This window comes from Gossypium arboreum, chromosome 13 (genome assembly GCF_025698485.1).
Source record: "Gossypium arboreum isolate Shixiya-1 chromosome 13, ASM2569848v2, whole genome shotgun sequence".
Lineage (NCBI taxonomy): Eukaryota > Viridiplantae > Streptophyta > Magnoliopsida > Malvales > Malvaceae > Gossypium > Gossypium arboreum.
Genome location: NC_069082.1, coordinates 107,633,065 through 107,650,486, shown reverse-complemented (window position 1 = coordinate 107,650,486; position 17,422 = coordinate 107,633,065). Strand labels below are relative to the sequence as shown.

At 36.5% G+C, this 17,422-nt stretch overlaps 5 protein-coding genes across 6 annotated transcripts; 4 read left to right on the top strand and 1 right to left on the bottom strand.

Annotated features, from left to right (window-relative positions):
• The first annotated feature begins 300 nt into the window (after positions 1-300).
• LOC108461110 (cytochrome c oxidase assembly protein COX15) lies at positions 301-3,518 on the top strand. Its single transcript, XM_017760809.2, has 7 exons — positions 301-834; positions 1,478-1,773; positions 2,041-2,266; positions 2,362-2,607; positions 2,719-2,829; positions 2,945-3,076; positions 3,154-3,518. The coding sequence occupies exons 1-7, from the start codon at positions 670-672 to the stop codon at positions 3,325-3,327; spliced, it is 1,350 nt and encodes a 449-aa protein (XP_017616298.2). The 5' UTR covers positions 301-669; the 3' UTR covers positions 3,328-3,518.
• Positions 3,519-3,644: 126 nt separating this feature from the next.
• LOC108461111 (oleosin H1) lies at positions 3,645-4,243 on the top strand. The gene has a single exon (XM_017760811.2). It carries the CDS (start codon positions 3,717-3,719, stop codon positions 4,065-4,067), a length of 351 nt encoding a protein of 116 aa, XP_017616300.1. The 5' UTR covers positions 3,645-3,716; the 3' UTR covers positions 4,068-4,243.
• A 141-nt stretch (positions 4,244-4,384) lies between these two features.
• On the top strand, positions 4,385-8,940 carry LOC108461645 (vacuolar cation/proton exchanger 5-like). Its single transcript, XM_017761545.2, has 12 exons — positions 4,385-5,020; positions 5,566-5,607; positions 5,735-5,998; positions 6,081-6,148; positions 6,244-6,272; positions 6,364-6,560; positions 6,648-7,064; positions 7,382-7,498; positions 7,569-7,622; positions 7,954-8,070; positions 8,362-8,458; positions 8,568-8,940. The coding sequence occupies exons 2-12, from the start codon at positions 5,566-5,568 to the stop codon at positions 8,585-8,587; spliced, it is 1,422 nt and encodes a 473-aa protein (XP_017617034.2). The 5' UTR covers positions 4,385-5,020; the 3' UTR covers positions 8,588-8,940.
• Positions 8,941-9,405: 465 nt separating this feature from the next.
• LOC108464488 (probable amino acid permease 7) lies at positions 9,406-12,297 on the top strand. 2 transcript variants are annotated; one of them, XM_017764816.2, is made up of 8 exons: positions 9,406-9,654; positions 9,801-10,037; positions 10,537-10,630; positions 11,004-11,218; positions 11,293-11,426; positions 11,493-11,720; positions 11,821-11,870; positions 11,938-12,238. In XM_017764816.2, exons 1-8 carry the CDS (start codon positions 9,579-9,581, stop codon positions 11,999-12,001), a joined length of 1,098 nt encoding a protein of 365 aa, XP_017620305.1. In that variant the 5' UTR covers positions 9,406-9,578; the 3' UTR covers positions 12,002-12,238. The 2 variants fall into 2 exon arrangements, with proteins under 2 accessions (XP_017620305.1, XP_017620304.1); XM_017764815.2 differs by having other exon boundaries at positions 9,419-9,654; positions 11,821-12,297.
• Positions 12,298-12,430: 133 nt separating this feature from the next.
• Positions 12,431-17,050, bottom strand: LOC108464487 (cell division control protein 48 homolog C). The gene is made up of 10 exons (XM_017764814.2): positions 15,941-17,050; positions 15,193-15,809; positions 14,400-14,552; positions 14,032-14,148; positions 13,823-13,927; positions 13,655-13,720; positions 13,485-13,549; positions 13,198-13,399; positions 12,984-13,115; positions 12,431-12,875 (listed from the first exon to the last, which is right to left on the bottom strand). The coding sequence occupies exons 1-10, from the start codon at positions 16,920-16,922 to the stop codon at positions 12,828-12,830; spliced, it is 2,487 nt and encodes an 828-aa protein (XP_017620303.1). The 5' UTR covers positions 16,923-17,050; the 3' UTR covers positions 12,431-12,827.
• Positions 17,051-17,422: the final 372 nt, after the last annotated feature.

Below are 17,422 nucleotides of genomic sequence, written 5' to 3'. Positions count from 1 at the left end.
TTCAACACATTTTTCTTCTTATTCAATGGTGAGAAGGATTTATGTTCAAGTTTATAATTTATATCAAATGAAGAAAAAAATATTTAGTTATGAATTGAGACTAGAGCCTCTCATGAGTTGGGCCAACCCAAGGCTTGATTTCAAAAAATTTTCACGTTCATACCCATTTCGAGCTAACATGATCCACTAAAAAAAATTATTTTACTATTAAAAATAATAAAATATTAAGAATATTTTATATTAATATCTTTTAATTAAATTTAAAATTATTTTTTATTATTTAAAATGAATTCAAATCCAAAATACAATATTCTTGTTCAAGTTTGATCCAAATCAGGCTGGGTTTATTAGACCGAGTGGGCTATCCGGGAATTGGAAAGGTGTAGTGTGGCACTCAAATCACCTCAATTTTCTTGACATTTCATTTCAGTGCCAACGGTGAATCATGTTTTTGCCTTTTTGGTAAACTAGCGGTTTGAAACCAACAAAGGGATCCTCCAAACGCATCGAACTGAGCAATCCCTTTTTACAATGTCGTAAAACCTCCATAAACCCACGGTTTTTTTTTTTCCCCTTTTGAGAACCATAAACCCACAGTTTTAAGAATTAAACCCAAGAGAAACCCAGAGAGAAGACACTAATCCCCCCCCCCCCCCAAAGCCAAAAAAAATGTTTCAAACCAGAGTAGTTGCTTCAATTCTAAGGAGAAACAAAGCTATAATCAACAGCTTACCATCCAATCTCAAGGGAACCTGTTCCTCTCGTTGTTTTACGCCTTCTTCTGCTAATGCAGTTGCTAGGACCTCCTTTTTTGGCTTTAGATCTCTGCCTAAGGTTCTTTTATCTCTCGATTTTTATTCTTTCTTCATTTTATTGACATGGGTATCTTTTTTTTTTTCGAATTAGTCATTTGTAGTTAATTTTTTAGTTCTTGAGAAGGGATGTGATTGGATTGATCACTTTCTTTTAGCGTATTTCTTTAAGTTTTTTGTTGAGTAATTGGAATCTTCATTTCTCTACTGTGATGCCGATAGATTGTGGTTATTGGTGGGAGAACAAGTGACTTGGATCATCCGCTTTTTTTGGATTTGTTTGATTAAAGCTTTTGGAGTGTGGGATGAATGATGGGAAGTCATTTAAAATTAGAAACATTCATACTAGAACCATAATATGAGTTAGATGACAGCACTTGGGAATAGTTTTTTATTCTAGCATAACAGATGCATTCCCTGGTTCTAATTTAAAGAACTATTAGGGATTTTGATCTGTATTGCCTTTTCTATATCCATGTAGAGGCTACATTTAGCATAAGTACTTGAAGGTGAAAATGGTGGTTCAAGTCTTGTTTTAACATCCAATGAAAAAAAGTTGTTTCTGCTGTAGATTTTCTCTTAAAGTTATGTAAAAGAACAATGGTGATATGCTCTCCAATTTGTATGTGAATGTGACTAAAAGTAAGATCTTTTATTCGTTTTAGGGACATCATGTGCCGTCTTTCAGGAATATGTCCACCGTGGCTTCTGTTGGCACTGAGAAGGAGGGATTGAAGATGCTAGTAACTGCAGGTCCACGTGCTCAGAAAATGGTGGGGATATGGCTTTTCGGTTCTGCTGCATGGGTTTTTAGTATGGTGGTACTAGGTGGTGTCACTCGATTAACCCGATCTGGCCTTTCAATGACTGATTGGAAATTCACCGGGAACCTTCCTCCCCTATCTGATGACGAGTGGCAGCAAGAGTTTGAGAAATACAAGCAGTCACCAGAGTACAAGCGGTATGAGCAAAAATCTGTTATAATGATGTATTTGCTACAATAATCGTAGTTTCACTTCTAAGTACTTTGCAGCCCTAGGTAGAACTTCTTCTCATGATTATATTTTGCTGCCATAATTGATTTATTTTTATAACTTCTATTATGTTCTTAACAAACATTGCTAATCAGCCAGGAGATGTGAAGTTTCATTCTTTTTAGTGCTTACCGCTTAGAATGAAAATTATCTATTAATGATTTAGTTTCATTTGAATAATCTGTATCATGCAGAGTAAACAAAGGGATGAGTATTGAAGATTTTAAATTTATATACTGGATGGAATATGCCCATCGAATGTGGGGGAGAGCCCTAGGCATGATGTTTGCATTGCCGTTCTCGTATTTTCTTCGTAAGGGATATATTACCATGCGCCTTGGACTAAGACTCTCTGCTCTATTTGCTCTTGGTGCTGGTCAGGGTTTAATTGGTTGGTGGATGGTTAAAAGTGGATTAGAGGTGAGAAGTAATTTGTTTTAATTTTATTTCACCGTCCTTAGTAAATATGAGTTTAAATTTGTAAATTTGTAGAATAATATTGTTTCTTCCTACAGGAACCAGCTTCGGAATATGTTGAGCCCCGAGTGAGCCCTTATAGACTTGCTGCTCATCTTACTTCTGCATTCGTTATTTACAGTGGCCTGTTCTGGACTGCTCTCTCTGTTGTAATGCCTGAACCTCCTGCCGAGTCATTAGCCTGGGTTCAAGGTGCTGCCAAACTCAAGAGGCTTGCAATTCCAGTGAGCCTCATTGTAGGCATTACCGCTGTTTCAGGAGCATTTGTTGCAGGAAACGATGCTGTAAGTAACTTATTTTGTTCATTTCTTGCAAATTTTTTCTTTCACAATAACCTTTTTAAAATCATTTGGGGTCTTTTCTGATTAGCAATCTGTGTATCCTTTAATTTCTAGGGCCGTGCATACAATACTTTTCCAAAGATGGGAGATGTGTGGGTTCCTGATAATATATTTGACTTGAAACCAACAATCCGAAACTTATTTGAGAATACATCCATGGTGCAGGTAATTTGTCTTCTCTATTATTTCCTGGTGCTCTTATGATTGCTTAGATAAGAAAATCAATTTAAATGCTGGTATCAGTTCATATATAGAGGGTATAATGCATTTCGTTTTCCAGCTTGACCATCGTATCCTTGCAACTACCACTTTAATCTCCATTTGCGGTTTATGGTGGTCGACCAAAAAGCTCGACATCCATCCAGCTATTCGAACTTTGGTTGGCGCCACTTTTGGCATGGCTGCTCTTCAGGTGATTCTCCTTCATTTAGACCCTGTTTTTTCTTTCAACAGTTTAAACACTAATAACATTATTTTTCATTCTTGTAGGTAACGTTAGGTGTATCAACACTTTTATCATATGTGCCTGTTTCACTTGGCACTGCACATCAGGCAGGGGCCTTGACCCTTTTAACACTGATGCTACTTCTCAATCACACTGTGAGGAGGCCATCAATGTCACTTTTGAAAACACTGCCTCAGGTGACAAAGACAGCTTGGTAGCCATTGTCTTTTAAGTATATTATTAGGTAGATTAATCAAACACTTCGATTTGTCATTTGGTTCACATATCGTTCCATTTTTTAAGGTCATTTTGATTGTAAAGACCTCAACAAGGAGAATGCATACTGATTTGTAATTTCGAAACTTGTTTGCTAGCACTGAAATAAAGTCTTATCGGCATATTTAAGAAAGCTGTACTTTAATTCAATAGCTAGCACGTGTCGTTTGAATGGACTAATGACGGCCACATGGAAGAGCGAAACCCCCACACATAGGTTCCAAGAAAAGCCTGAACAGCACGTCTTTTTAACCTCTTTCGGTTATAAAATCAGAGAATCAAGCCCTTTTTTAAGGGGAAAAATAACCAAAAACAAGAAAAGTTGAGAACAATGGCGGAAAGGAATGTGGTGTATGGCAAGTCAGTGATGTTGGCAGCACTGGCTGGTATGGCGCTGGCTGCACCGCTGCTAGGAATGATGGGGTTCAGCTTCTTGGCAACACTGACACTGCTATTTATAACGTCACCTCTACTGCTGATTTTCAGTCCACTGCTACTATTTGCCGGGTTGGTTCTCATGGGTGCTTTGGTTGGTTTCGGCATTGCTGCAACCATGGCTTTTGCAGGTGTCTCAACTTTGGCATGGATGTATAGAGAGATAAGAGGTAGTTTAGGAGTTGGTTCCAGGAGGGGTCAATTGGTGCCAGGGAGGTATTTGCAGCAAACAATACAGGAGAAATGAATCGCTTGAAACATTAGCCAATGTTCAATACCTGAAACAAGGGCATGGTCTGGTCTGGAAATCATGTACGTTGTGTTGTGTTGAAGTTTCTGTCAGCTTGAAAATGGAAATAAGTTGGTGTAGTGTTGTAAAGTCTCTTTCACATAAATTTAGAAATGGATGTGTTTTTTATTTTATTTTCTGGCTGGCTCAAGACTTGACCCAACAACACCAGACGTTGAACATTGGTCCTTTTTTTCCCATAAAGAAATATTTAGGCAGCATTGTCTGGCTTGACCATGGAAATGGAAACTCACATATTTTCTTTAGAAAAAAGTTAAGGCTTTAAATTTGGGATAAAAGTTAAATAAATATCGTTAATTTAAATCAATCATTACCTTATCATGAATATAGCTTTATGAAATTTGAGATGGGTTTGTATAGTGAAATCTGGATTCATATATTTAAATGTTTCCATTTTTGGAATTTTAGAACAAAATTTGATCAATCAAACAAATACAAATAACAGATTATTTTGAATTAAAATAAAAATGGGGATCCGATCCGCCAGACTACATTACTTAATTTAATCTAACATTAGTGAACTTTTCAAGTTTAACAGTTTTTTTCCTTTGTTTTCTCCAACCTTCAATTTAAGGGGAATTTTCTTTTTTTTCTTTTTTTTAAGAAAGGGAAACAATGAAAGACAGGCAATTCAAATTAGTAGGAAAAATTATACGAAGAAAACGGAAAATCAGAACTTAGCTACACTACATATAACCCCCTAAATACGAAGTTAGAATCCAGTCTCATTCATACGGTCTCGTCGTTAAGGGTTCTCTTTCTTACCAAAAGAAAAAAAAAACAGTATTTTTTTTCTTTTGGGTAAAGAATATTATTTTGTTTCTTTTTTTTTTTTGCAGGGGGTTTTTTATTCATACCCAACTCAGATTTTCTAAAGATTTATAATAAAGGTTAGTCCTTTCTCAGATCCATTGATGTATTGACAACTTTTGTTGGTTCCCCTTTGTTCTGGAGATTGTTTATTTAAGCATTCATAGATGTTAATATTTGATGCTATTTTTGGCAAACAGGAATCTATATTTCTTGTTTCTTTGTTCTGTCTTTATTCTATTGTATGCTATTGATTGTTTGGAAATTTGAATCTGTTACATGTTTTCATTGATTTGATGTAGCTGGTTTCTATTTTTATGCATACAAGTCTTAGAAAACCAATTTCTTAAGTTAGATTTTATTATAGCATGAATTGATAGACAAGTATGGTAGGGGGATAAACTTGAAAGATGAGATCTTGATTTGGAATTTTATTTCATTATTGCAATTTCAGGGTATTGTAAGCGTACTTGCTAATATTATGCTTTTTTTTTCCTTCTTTGGAACAAATTTCAATTGTGCTGTTGTTATTTAGACATTGAGGAATTAAAAACTAAGCACATGGTTTTGTAATGCTTTTATGTTAATGGCCATGGAGAACTTATTGCTCTTTTGATATGTGAAGATGGATTACAAGCTGCAAGTCGGAGTTCAATCCCACCTTGAAGTATGCTATTATTCATTTTTAATGTTTTACCCTTCTCCATTTCTTTCCCCCTACCCTGCATTTCGGGTTGCTAATTTGATCTTTCGAGTTTATTTTACTCTGTGTTTGTAATGTTCTCTTGAAGCAGATGGGATCACTAGAAGATAGGTCAATGCAAGATCTCCATGATGAATGCCTCCATTCCCCTGAAACAGATGCTCGAAAAAATCAGACTACTTATTCAAATGAACCGTTACCATTTTCTGATGGTCGTCTGCCTGCTGGCTGTAATAATATGATAGGACATGGTGTCTATAGGAGCATAAAGACTGTAGTTTTCTCTAATAAACTCAACTTGCTCATGCCTTTCGGGCCTCTAGCAATCCTTGTTCACAAGTTGACTGCTCATAATGTGAGTTTTTGGTTTTGATGCTCTTTCCTCCGTTGCTTTTTTTTTTTTTTTATACATTGTTTAATTGCGAGGTGGATTGTAGGGGTGGGTTTTCTTTCTAAGCTTACTGGGTATAACACCTTTGGCAGAGCGTTTGGGTTATGCTACCGAGTACGCGGTCTTTTTCTTTCATTGAATTTGGTTTTTTGATGCTACTAGTTGTTTTATTGTCACCTTACATTGCCTTTTCTTTTGAATGAATGTAGGCAATTGGCTTTCTACACTGGACCAACAAGTATTACTCTTAATTGTTATGGATTTCTTTTTGTTGTTGTTGTCTAGATTTTTAAAAAAAATGGTCTTTAATTTGTTGAAATCAATTGCAGTTGGTGGTCTTCTAAATGCTACATTTGGGAATGCAACGGAGCTGATTATTTCAATATATGCACTGAAAAGTGGAATGACTCGTGTGGTTCAACTGTCATTGTTGGGTTCAATTTTGTCAAACATGCTCCTTGTTCTTGGATGTGCATTCTTCTGCGGTGGGCTTGTATATCATAGAAAAGAACAAGTTTTTAACAAGGTAAAGACACAGCAGTATTTTGCCTGATTTTTATTTCTGCTATTTTGTTTGTTTTATCACTCTAAATGAACCTAAACTTTCATTCAGGCCACAGCTATTGTCAATTCAGGACTGCTGCTAATGGCAGTCATGGGTTTACTCTTCCCGGCTGTCCTCCACTACACACACACTGAACGGCAATATGGGAAGTCGGAGTTGTCTCTTTCAAGATTTAGCAGTTGTGTTATGCTTGTAGCGTATGCTGCCTATCTTGTTTTCCAGTTAAAAGGTCAAAACGATCTATATGCCCCTATCAATGAGGAGAACTTAGATGATGATGATGATGATGATGATGATGATGATGATGATGATGATGATGATGGTGGTGGTGGTGGTGGTGGTGGTGGTGGTGGTGGTGATGATGATGAAGCTCCAGAGATCTCCAAATGGGAATCGGGGATTTGGCTTGTAATCTTGACTGCTTGGATCTCTATCCTATCAGACTATTTGGTGGACACAATACAGGTATCATGTGGTTTTTTATATGCATCTGCTATATTGTGTTTATAAGAGCAAACATTTGGTAGGGTGGGTCGGAACAGGTGGTCGATTTCCTCTAGATTTGAAGCATACTTTAGGGATTGACTTGTACCAAGCTGAACATGAATCTGTGACATTAACAGTATGTAAGATTGTTGGAGGTCCATGTCTGCTCCCACTAGCAGCATATGTGTTAGCACTCAACAGGCTTTAAGATTTTTCCACTTCTTTTACTAAAATTATATTGGTAAGGGTATATGCTGATTGCTTTTACATTATCTTTTCTGATTATTGTTTATCAGGGAGCATCTGAGGCCTGGGATGTATCAATTGCATTTATCAGTGTTATCTTGCTCCCCATTATCGGGAATGCCGCAGAGCACGCAAGTGCTATTATGTTTGCCATGAAAGACAAGCTTGTAAGTGATTCTCTTTAACTCTCAGTTCTTAGAATTTGTATATCTTGCAAATTAATAAACTTCTTTGCAGGACATATCATTGGGAGTGGCAATAGGGTCATCGACTCAAATTTCTATGTTTGGGGTAGGTGTTGTACATTGAATGTGCTCATTGTGTATCAATATTACATTTTGTCATACATACCTCCTAAGGTCAGGAGTTTTTGGGTTTACTTTTATTTTCTCAGTAGCAAGTACTGAATCACATTCTTATATGTGTTCTTTTATTTCGTCAATTATTTACTAATCTCCACTCGTTTTACATGACAATTCCCAATGAGTGTTTAAGTCGTGGCATTGTGATTAACTTCAAAGCTTGAAGTTGAAACTGAACCATGATATATAAATATATATAATTCTAATGTGTTGTTTCTTTTCCTTGGTGTGCTAATCCGGTATTCTTGTTGAATACGCAGATTCCTTTTTGTGTGGTTATTGGGTGGATGATGGGACAGGAAATGGACTTAAACTTCCAGCTTTTCGAGACGGCAACTCTTTTCATTACTGTTATAGTTGTAGCCTTCTTTCTGCAGGTTTGTGTATATCAAGAACTTAGGAAAATAATGGCCAATGGGTATCTTTACCATCAAGAATGAAAGCAATATTCAAATACTATGCTGCGGCGACTCTATTTTTCTTGAAATACTGGTGTCCAACGCATAAAAGGACATGCATCTTGGAATATGACTTTCCAAATACATTGAAAAAATAGGAAAAAACTGAACATACCCGTCATACCATAACCTATATCTGAAGGCTCATTTAGCCCAGAAGGCAGTGTGAAGTAAATGAATTAACTTTCCTGTTTTGTTTTGTGTCTGCAGGAGGGAACGTCGAACTACTTCAAAGGATTAATGCTCATACTTGCATATCTGATAGTAGCTGCAAGTTTCTTTGCACACGAAGATCCTACATCAGCTAGTAAGTTTTCCCATTTGCCTGTTCCATCTCTCTCTTTTGGTTTCTCTTTCATGGCTCTCTTTGTCGTTGTTTTAATAACAACTGCACTGTAATTGATTCAATCTTACAGACGAAAAGAAGCAACCGTGAATGAAGCAGTGGAATGAAAGGGATGGTTTGGGAAAGAAGTTGAGTCCCACGCTGCTACTGTAAATAATTGTTTTCTATAACAGATGCTCCATTTTTCCAGCTGCTTATGCTTGTGCAGATAACATGATTGTGGAGACACAAGGGGTCTTTGCTCACTATACGATTCTAGTTGTGAATGCCAAAACAACTGCCCAAAATGGCAAATTAGGAGAGGCTTTGTATAACGTAGGAAAAAAAGAAAAAAGAAAAGTGTTACTCTCTTAAATTTTGATAGTTAAGTATGTAACACACTAATTCTTCTGAACATGGTTCCCTTTGGGATTGTGTGCAATGAAATATCAGTTGGTTTTCAATTTTTACTACTGTTTATGGCACCTAGGAATTGAACCCTTATGCATGATATCAGTTGTAGAGATTGGTGTATGTACGTTTTGTATGAACAAAAGTGAAGCTTAATAGGCCAAAGTTGATAAATATTTTGTAAGATATTAACATGCAATAGGAAGATCTCTCTTTGGGAATATCATGGAGCTAAAAATTTTGGGTGTTCCGTGGGATTATTATGCAAAATGAAAAATATCCTGTAGGTAAGACCAATCATTACTGACTACACTAATTAAAAGAGACGATGTGCATTTGATTGATTCACCTTTTATTTATTTTCCAGGAAATACTTTTTTATTATTTGCTTAGTGGATTTTGAAAAATTTTAATGGACCATGACAGAAAATATATTTATATAATAATCCATAATTAAATTCATTAATTAATCGTGCAAGTAATATACCTTGCGTCATTAGCTGCCATTTTTTTTTTCAAATTTTGCTTATTTAATCAGGGTTAAGCTAATTCCATTAACCTCTAACCCAACTTACTTTTTTTGTTCATTTAATCAAATTTCCCACTTTACATTGTTTTCATTAATTGATATCTTGAATTAAGGTTCTTCAATTGAAAAAAAAAAACCTTTGTAGCATCAAAGACATCAGACATGGGTGAAGAAGAAGAAGACAATCAGTTGTCTCCATTGCTGCCTAGTTCTTCAACAAGCTCTGTCAAAAGAACTGGTAGATGACCCTTTTTCCTTTAATTTTATGGACATGCAGTTCATGTTTTTCATATCTCAAATTTGTTTGCCTGTCACTTCATGAAGTGCTATTTTGCTTGTAGTTGAAGGTCTGAATATTTTATGTTTGACATGTATTTGTAAAAGGGACTGTGTGGACAGCAGTAGCACACATCATAACAGGAGTGATAGGGGCAGGTGTTTTATCCCTTGCGTGGAGCACCGCTCAACTTGGATGGATTGCTGGCCCTATCTCCGTGCTTGTGTTTGCAGCAACCACCCTGGTTTCCACCTACATTCTATGTGACTGCTACATGTATCCTCACCCTCACTATGGCCCCAACCGCCTTAGATCTTACATGGATGCCGTCCTTTTCTATTTGGGTAACCAAATTTCTTTACTTTCATCACCAACTTGTTTCCTCCGTCATTGTTGATGTAAGGACTGTTGTACTATGTCCATTATAAGTTATTGATGCATTATTTAGCTATGAGCTATTGTTGGTTTTAAAAGTAGAAAACTCAGCCCATTGATAATGCAAGAATAGTCGGATTATGTATGTTTGTTATATGGTATTTAACGCTTTAGGGGTCAAAATCATCTACACAACTTTGTACTTTAAGTAAACACATCTTGATGGACGAAAAAAAAAAAAAGTGACTCTTATTTTGTAGTCACAATCCAATCTTTAACTAGTCGATATCAAATCTCTTTTTTTTTCTAATAAATTTTTTCGGTTAGGATAAACTCGTTTTATTATGCCACTATACTAAATACTACTAAAGTTGTACATTTGCAAATTTTATGAATGTTTCAAATTTTAAATTTTTGGGAAGGAAGAATTAGATATGTAAAAACATGGAAAATACATATGCAATGCAGGAGAGAAGAACCACAAAGCGTGTGGAGTAATTTTAATGGAGACCTTGTATGGGTCCACACTTGCCTATGTCATAACCTCTGCTAGCAGCATCAAGTATGATTCAATTCTTACTCTTTACTACTCTTTAATTAATTTGTTTACTTTTAATATAATTGTACTGCAAAATCACAAAGTTTCCCATACCATGTTTCTTACAATTGCTTCAAACAGTTGCCAACTTGGACTAGGTGATAGTAAATACACACACCATGTTACTCAGATCCTGGTGTATATGCCCAACAAGGGAGTCTTCAGTTCATTTCTCTTCAAGTTTTTTCATATATTTGGAGGGCCGTTAGAAGCTCGTATTTCCAAACTAATATTTATATATACGTCAGACATGGGTGTTGGATTTGTCTGTGTTTAGGACCGATAAGGATCAAATGTCAAGTATTTTATGTTTATTTTGTGCTTGGCTTTCATACAGAGCAATTCAGAAATCAAACTGCTACCACAGAGAAGGCCACAATGCTCCATGTTCGTATGAAGATACTTCCTCTATGCTTCTATTTGGAGCTGTTCAGGTTGTAATGTCACAGATTCCAGATTTCCATAACATGAAATGGCTTTCAATGTTTGCTGCAATCATGTCCTTTGCTTACTCTTTCATCGGATTCGGGCTTGGGCTCGCACAAGTGATCGGTATAACTCCAAATTCGCCTTTCACTTTTACTCATCTGGAATTCCTGATATCATACTCATGTTCCCCATTGCAGAAAATGGAACGATTAAGGCGAGCATAAATGGAGTCCCCACTGCAAATATTGCTGATAAACTATGGTTAGTATTCCAGGCACTTGGGGACATTGCATTTGCCTATCCATACTCGGTCATTGTTCTAGAAATACAGGTAAAAATGGCTTCCATTTTCTTTAATAAATGAAATAGAAAATATTTGACAAATCATAAAATTCAGGATACATTGAAATCACCTCCACCTGAGAACAAAACCATGAAAAAGGCCTCAATAATTGCCGTCTCCTTGACAACCTTCTTCTACCTCTGTTGTGGATGTTTCGGATATGCTGCCTTCGGGAACAACACGCCCGGAAACCTCTTGACAGGATTCGGATTTTACGAGCCATATTGGCTGGTTGATTTAGCCAATGCTTGCATTGTTCTTCACCTTGTGGGAGGATATCAGGTACATGTTTTCGAGCATAGCTCAGTGGTCGACAATCTGAATCTTTTTTCTTGATAGAATCGAATGACAAATACGATGGCATCTGCTGTTCTTTCCTCAGATTTTTGGTCAACCAGTGTTTGCATTTGCGGAGAGATGGTTTATCAACAGGTTCCCAAACAGTTGGTTTGTGAATAACTATTATACGAACAAACACCGATGGTTTCCTTCGTTTCAGATTAATCCCCTCAAGATATGCTTTCGGACAGCCTATGTCGCAACAACAACAGCCATTGCAATGATGTTCCCATACTTCAACCAGGTTTTGGGAGTGCTGGGGGCTTTGAACTTTTGGCCTTTGGCTATTTATTTTCCAGTGGAAATGTGCATTGTGCAGAAGAAGATTCAATCCTGGACTAGAAAATGGGTTGTTCTTAAGAGTTTCAGCTTTGTTTGCTTGCTTGTGACAATAGTGGCCTTTATAGGGTCGATTCAAGGACTAATAAATGCAAAATTTGAATAAGATATCATTGTAATCACATTCATCATACGTTAAAATATTATCCCTTTAATTGAAATTAAGTTTTAATTTGAGAAATTTATGACTAGGTTTGAAGATCTCTCCTACAGACCAATCTACGTACCTTTAGATCAATGGTATTTTGTCCACTTATAGCCATTCATTATGTACCTTTAGAAACAAGGGGGAAAAGGGAAATAAAAGCTACAGATTATCAGGTGGAATTAAGACATCTTACCATATTTACTTATATTATTCTTTCTACACTCAAAAGATTCCTCAAAATGGATGAATAAATGTTTCCCACCCTAATTTCTGTATCCTCAAAATGGATGAATAAATGTTTCCCACCCTAATTTCTGTAAACTACTTCCACAACGAACAAAATTTTAATGTGTTGGCACATTTTTTACCCTCATAAAGAGAAGAAGCAAGTTTCTTCTAACACCTCAATATTATGGGTAAGAAAAAAAAAAACATATAAATAGAATACTAATCTCAACGTTTAGAATCGTGGCTCCTTTGATCATGCAGCTCTGGGGTGTTGGATATCAGACAAGAACAACAGCTCCGGCTAATGGTGTACATCAATGAAGATTTGACTCTAATCAACCTGCTTTGAAGCTCTCCGACAATACCTTATAGAACTGTTTTTGCTGTTTCAAGAAGATCAAGATGATACAAACAGGTTAAATTAATCAGTCACTGCTATCAAAGAAACTTTTAATCAGAAGCCGAAGTTTAGTGATTGAAGGTAATGATACCTTATCAGAGACCGATGGTGAGATTTTACTTAGTGCACGTTCAAAATGGCATGTCTTGATTGTGCATGAAGCCTCATATGTCTCTGTTGAACTGAGTTTATCATACAAAGCAACCATGGCAGCTTCATTCATCTGAATATTTGCAAGCCCAATGTTATTCAAATCAGTCCTTACATGGTACATACTTTGTAATTTACAGGATGAACAGGCATACCAGTGCAGAAAGATCAGCCCCACTTAAATTCTCACAAGCCTCCATTCGTCCAATGGCACTCAAATCTACACTCTCATCTACCGGCTTCTTCCTAGCAAGAGCTTTCAAGATCAACCCACGTTCATCTGGACTGGGGAGAGGTACATAAAGAAGTTTACCAAATCTACCAGGGCGTAAAACAGCACGATCCATCACCTCAGGCCTGCCAAAACATAAGCCGAAGCCAAAAATTGTCAAGAAATTATAAGCAATGATCTTCCTCCAAAAATGGAAACAACAAATTCTACCTGTTAGTGGCACCAATAACAAAAACACCACACCGCTGATCTGCACCATCTAACTCTATGAGTAACTGAAAACAACCGATGCTTCCACGTCATTATTTGCAATTTTTATATGGAGAAGATGGGAAACACTAATTTGTTTGTTTAGAGGACTGCTTAACAAATTGACTAACCTGGTTCAGAAGTCGCTCAACGACCCATCCCCCCTCTTTCCCGCGCTTTGTGGTCAAAGCATCCACCTACATATTACAGAAAATCCTCAAAATTATCAAATCCAACAGTAGTAATTTTTTTCCAGAAATTTTTCCTTTCACTTAGAAATAAAAAAGAGAGCCACAAACCTCATCAAAAAAAAGTATGCATGGTGAACATGTCCTAGCACGGCTGAATAATGTCCGAACTGCAAGCTCACTTTCTCCAACATATTTATTCAAAAGTTCAGGACCCTTAATCAGCAAATGGATTTATGATCAGTAAAAGCTCAATCATAACCAGTAAACATCATCTTTAACAAACAAAAAACAAGTTGAAATCCATGCTCTAGGCTGACCTTTATATGAATGAAATTGGCTCCAGCCTCATTAGCTACGGCCTTTGCTATCAACGTTTTACCACAGCCTGGTGGCCCATAAAGCAAAAATCCTGTCTCCAAGTCCACTCCAAATTCCTGACATTTTGAATAACACAAAGATTTACTACTAGCAACCCCACAAACAAAGTTGATATGGGCATATATTATAGTTGCTCTGAGCTTTCAAATCAACTAAGTTGGAGGACATGAAAGACATGTTTCAATTACCATGTTAAGAAGGTCAACCCTAATCCCTTTATATTTCTATGTTCGAAGGTTTTCTTCCCCCTTTTTTGAATCAGCAGAGAAAAAGAGAGAATATAGAGGTAGCAAAAATCTATAATTACCGCATATTCCTCGGGAAATTTAATGCGCCTAACTATGTAACGCTCAAATTCCTGCCTTAGGAAATCAAGACCGCCAACATTCTCCCACGTAACATTTGGAATTGAGGAGAATCCCTCTCTTCTTGATGAGGGTTGAACCATTTTAGCTGCTTCCTGCAAGTAAAACATTTTTAAGCAAATACATAAATACAAGGGCATAACTAAATTTCATCTAAACTTTCTAGCATAAAAGAAATACTTCTGCATACCAGAAAGAATATACAAGCTTTGTTTCAATTTTTTGATAAATCTTTTTTTAATTGGAACAATTTCTGTCTTATTTTAAAACTAAGAATTGACCCCTTAATAGAGGTTATTCTTGTAGTCTAAGAAACTAAAACTAACTTGTAGAATAATAAATTATAATTAAGGAAACTAAAATTAAGTACTTTTAATTGCATTAAAATACTTCCTAAATGAGTATTCTAATTAAGAATACTATTAAACAAATTTGCTTAATCTTTCCATCCTTGGCGCTTTTAACTTCTTTTCTTGCCCATTAAGGCATCAATAACAAGAAGACTTAAGAATGACAACCATACTATATTGCATCCCAGTCAAAGTGATACTTGCAAGTAGTAAAACCACATTTTGAACTGACAACAAAAATTCATTTCCCAAACAACTTTCATATTTAAAACATTGACAGCAAAATAATAGCATATGGAACATGTAAGCCACTAAGCATATACAACAGCTTATTTTTAATCATATAAATAAATGAAAACAGAATAAAAGGTATAGTTTTCATTACCTCAAAATCAGCCATAGTGATTGCTAGCTTTTCCATCTCGTCAGGCAACCAAGGCTGCCTCCACCACTGATCAGCTTGTTCATCATCTATTGGTTCTCTAGAAAACTCATGCTTTCTTTGGTCTATGATCCTCTTCATGGCCAGATTACCAGCCTTGTTAGCCAGGGCAGACAAATCCGCTCCAACAAACCCTGGTGTAGCCCTAGCTATTTTTAAAAGATCAAAAGACCCTTCAAGTCTAAGATTGCCTGTAAGCACAGAAAGGATCTCAAGCCTAGCGTTTTCATCAGGAACACCAAGAACAATCTCACGATCAAATCGTCCAGGCCGACGTAGTGCAGGGTCAACAGCATCAGGCCTGTTGGTAGCTCCAATTACAAGCACATAACCGGGCTTGGAATCAGAGTTCTCCAAACTAGAATCCTTATCATTTGGTTGCACAAGTCTATGAGATTCATCCATGCAAGTCATTAACTGGGTAACGATTCGGCGCTCCATCTCCCTCTGCAGATTTTCTCTTTTAGATGCAATGGCATCAATCTCATCAATGAAAACAATTGAAGGAGCAGTCCTATATGCTTTTGAGAAAAGATCCCTAATATTTTCCTCTGATGCACCTAGAATATTAAATATGAAAACATAATCATCAGCAAATAAATTTTATTTATCCAAACCCTTAGCAATACTTCCATGAATGGTGCTCTGAGTCAATCGGAAGAATCAAAGAAAGAAAAGAGAAAATGAATACCTGAGACACCCGAAACCACCTCAGTAGCTGAAATTTTATAGAAAGGAACACCAGTTTCATTGGCAATGGCGTGAGCCAGTTTGGTCTTGCCACAACCAGGCGGGCCATGGAGCAGAATGCCAGCCATTGGCCTAACTCCCAACCATCGTGGCAAATGTGGATGGTAAAGAGGCACTATGACTTCCATCTTCAACTCCTCTAACACTTCCTTCATCCCACCCAAATCCCTGAACCTTGGCCCCTCTTTCCCATTAACCTCCATACCATTAGCATCAGCAGCAGCCGTAAATGAAGCCTTTGCATCTTTTTTTGCAGTCCCACGTCCATTGGTCATGTCAATCTTGTCCTTAGTCTTATTAATTGCAACCTCCATCTCCATGTTGTTCTCTTCAAGCTTGGGTTTTGTGTTATTGGATTGATTGTAACCTTGTCGTAACATTGATTTCATTAAATCAAACTTGGGTTCCTCTTTTTCTCCATAAACAGCATCTTCAGAAGTTGAAACCCCCTCATCTACTTCTTCAGATGAAGATGATGAGTCAGTGTCCGAGTTCGAGCTTGAATCGTAGCGCTGATTCCGTCTCTTTTCAATGTATAACTCCTCGAAATGCTGTAACCTTTCTTCTTTCCCGTCGGTTACCCTAGCCTTTTTCCGAGAACGTGAATGAGGAGGTGACGAAGAAGAAGAAGCTGCAATGGCATGCTCGTGTTCATCACTATCAGCATCGAAGTTTAAATTAGAAGGTGAAGGAGAAGGATTTTGGGTGCATTTGGAAGAGGATCGAAGAGCATGTCGGACAGCGATTGTGAAAGGTTGTTGCTTCATGCGTTTGTAATCGGGGTAGTTAGTTCGAAGGTGGTCGACGATTTCTTCGACGGTGGAGTGCGTTTGTTGACAAGATTCGAGTCGACGGCTGAGAATTTTGCGGTTTAGAACGCCGGAACCGGCGGGGGAGCGGCGGCCGCCCGATCTTCTTACCATAGTTTTGTTTCTTTTTTTTTTTTTCTGGAGAGCGACGCCTGATACAACTTAGAAAAGAAAGGGTGAGCGAGGGTTTCTTCCGGGGAATAAATAAGGTAAACTCTACGAATAGTAGCCCAACTATTAACATGTTTATGTTTTGGTCACCCATATTTAAAAATTTTTATTTTAGTCACTAACATTATTAAAATTTAATATTTTAGCTTCTCCTCACTTAAATCATTAATGGATTGTTTATGTGGTTTTTTATTGGCATAATAATAAATTTAACCATCTAATATTTATAAATTATATTAATTTAGTCTTAATTTTAAAAATTTAACAAATTCAAATTTCTTAACTTTATATATTATGTCAATTTAATTTTTATCCTTAAAATTCAAATTTCAAAATTTAAAATTTTATTGTTTTATAAAATACATACAAAATTATAAATAAATTATAAATAAATAAATACCTAATTTCTCTTTTTTATCATGAAATTTATTTATTAAAATAAT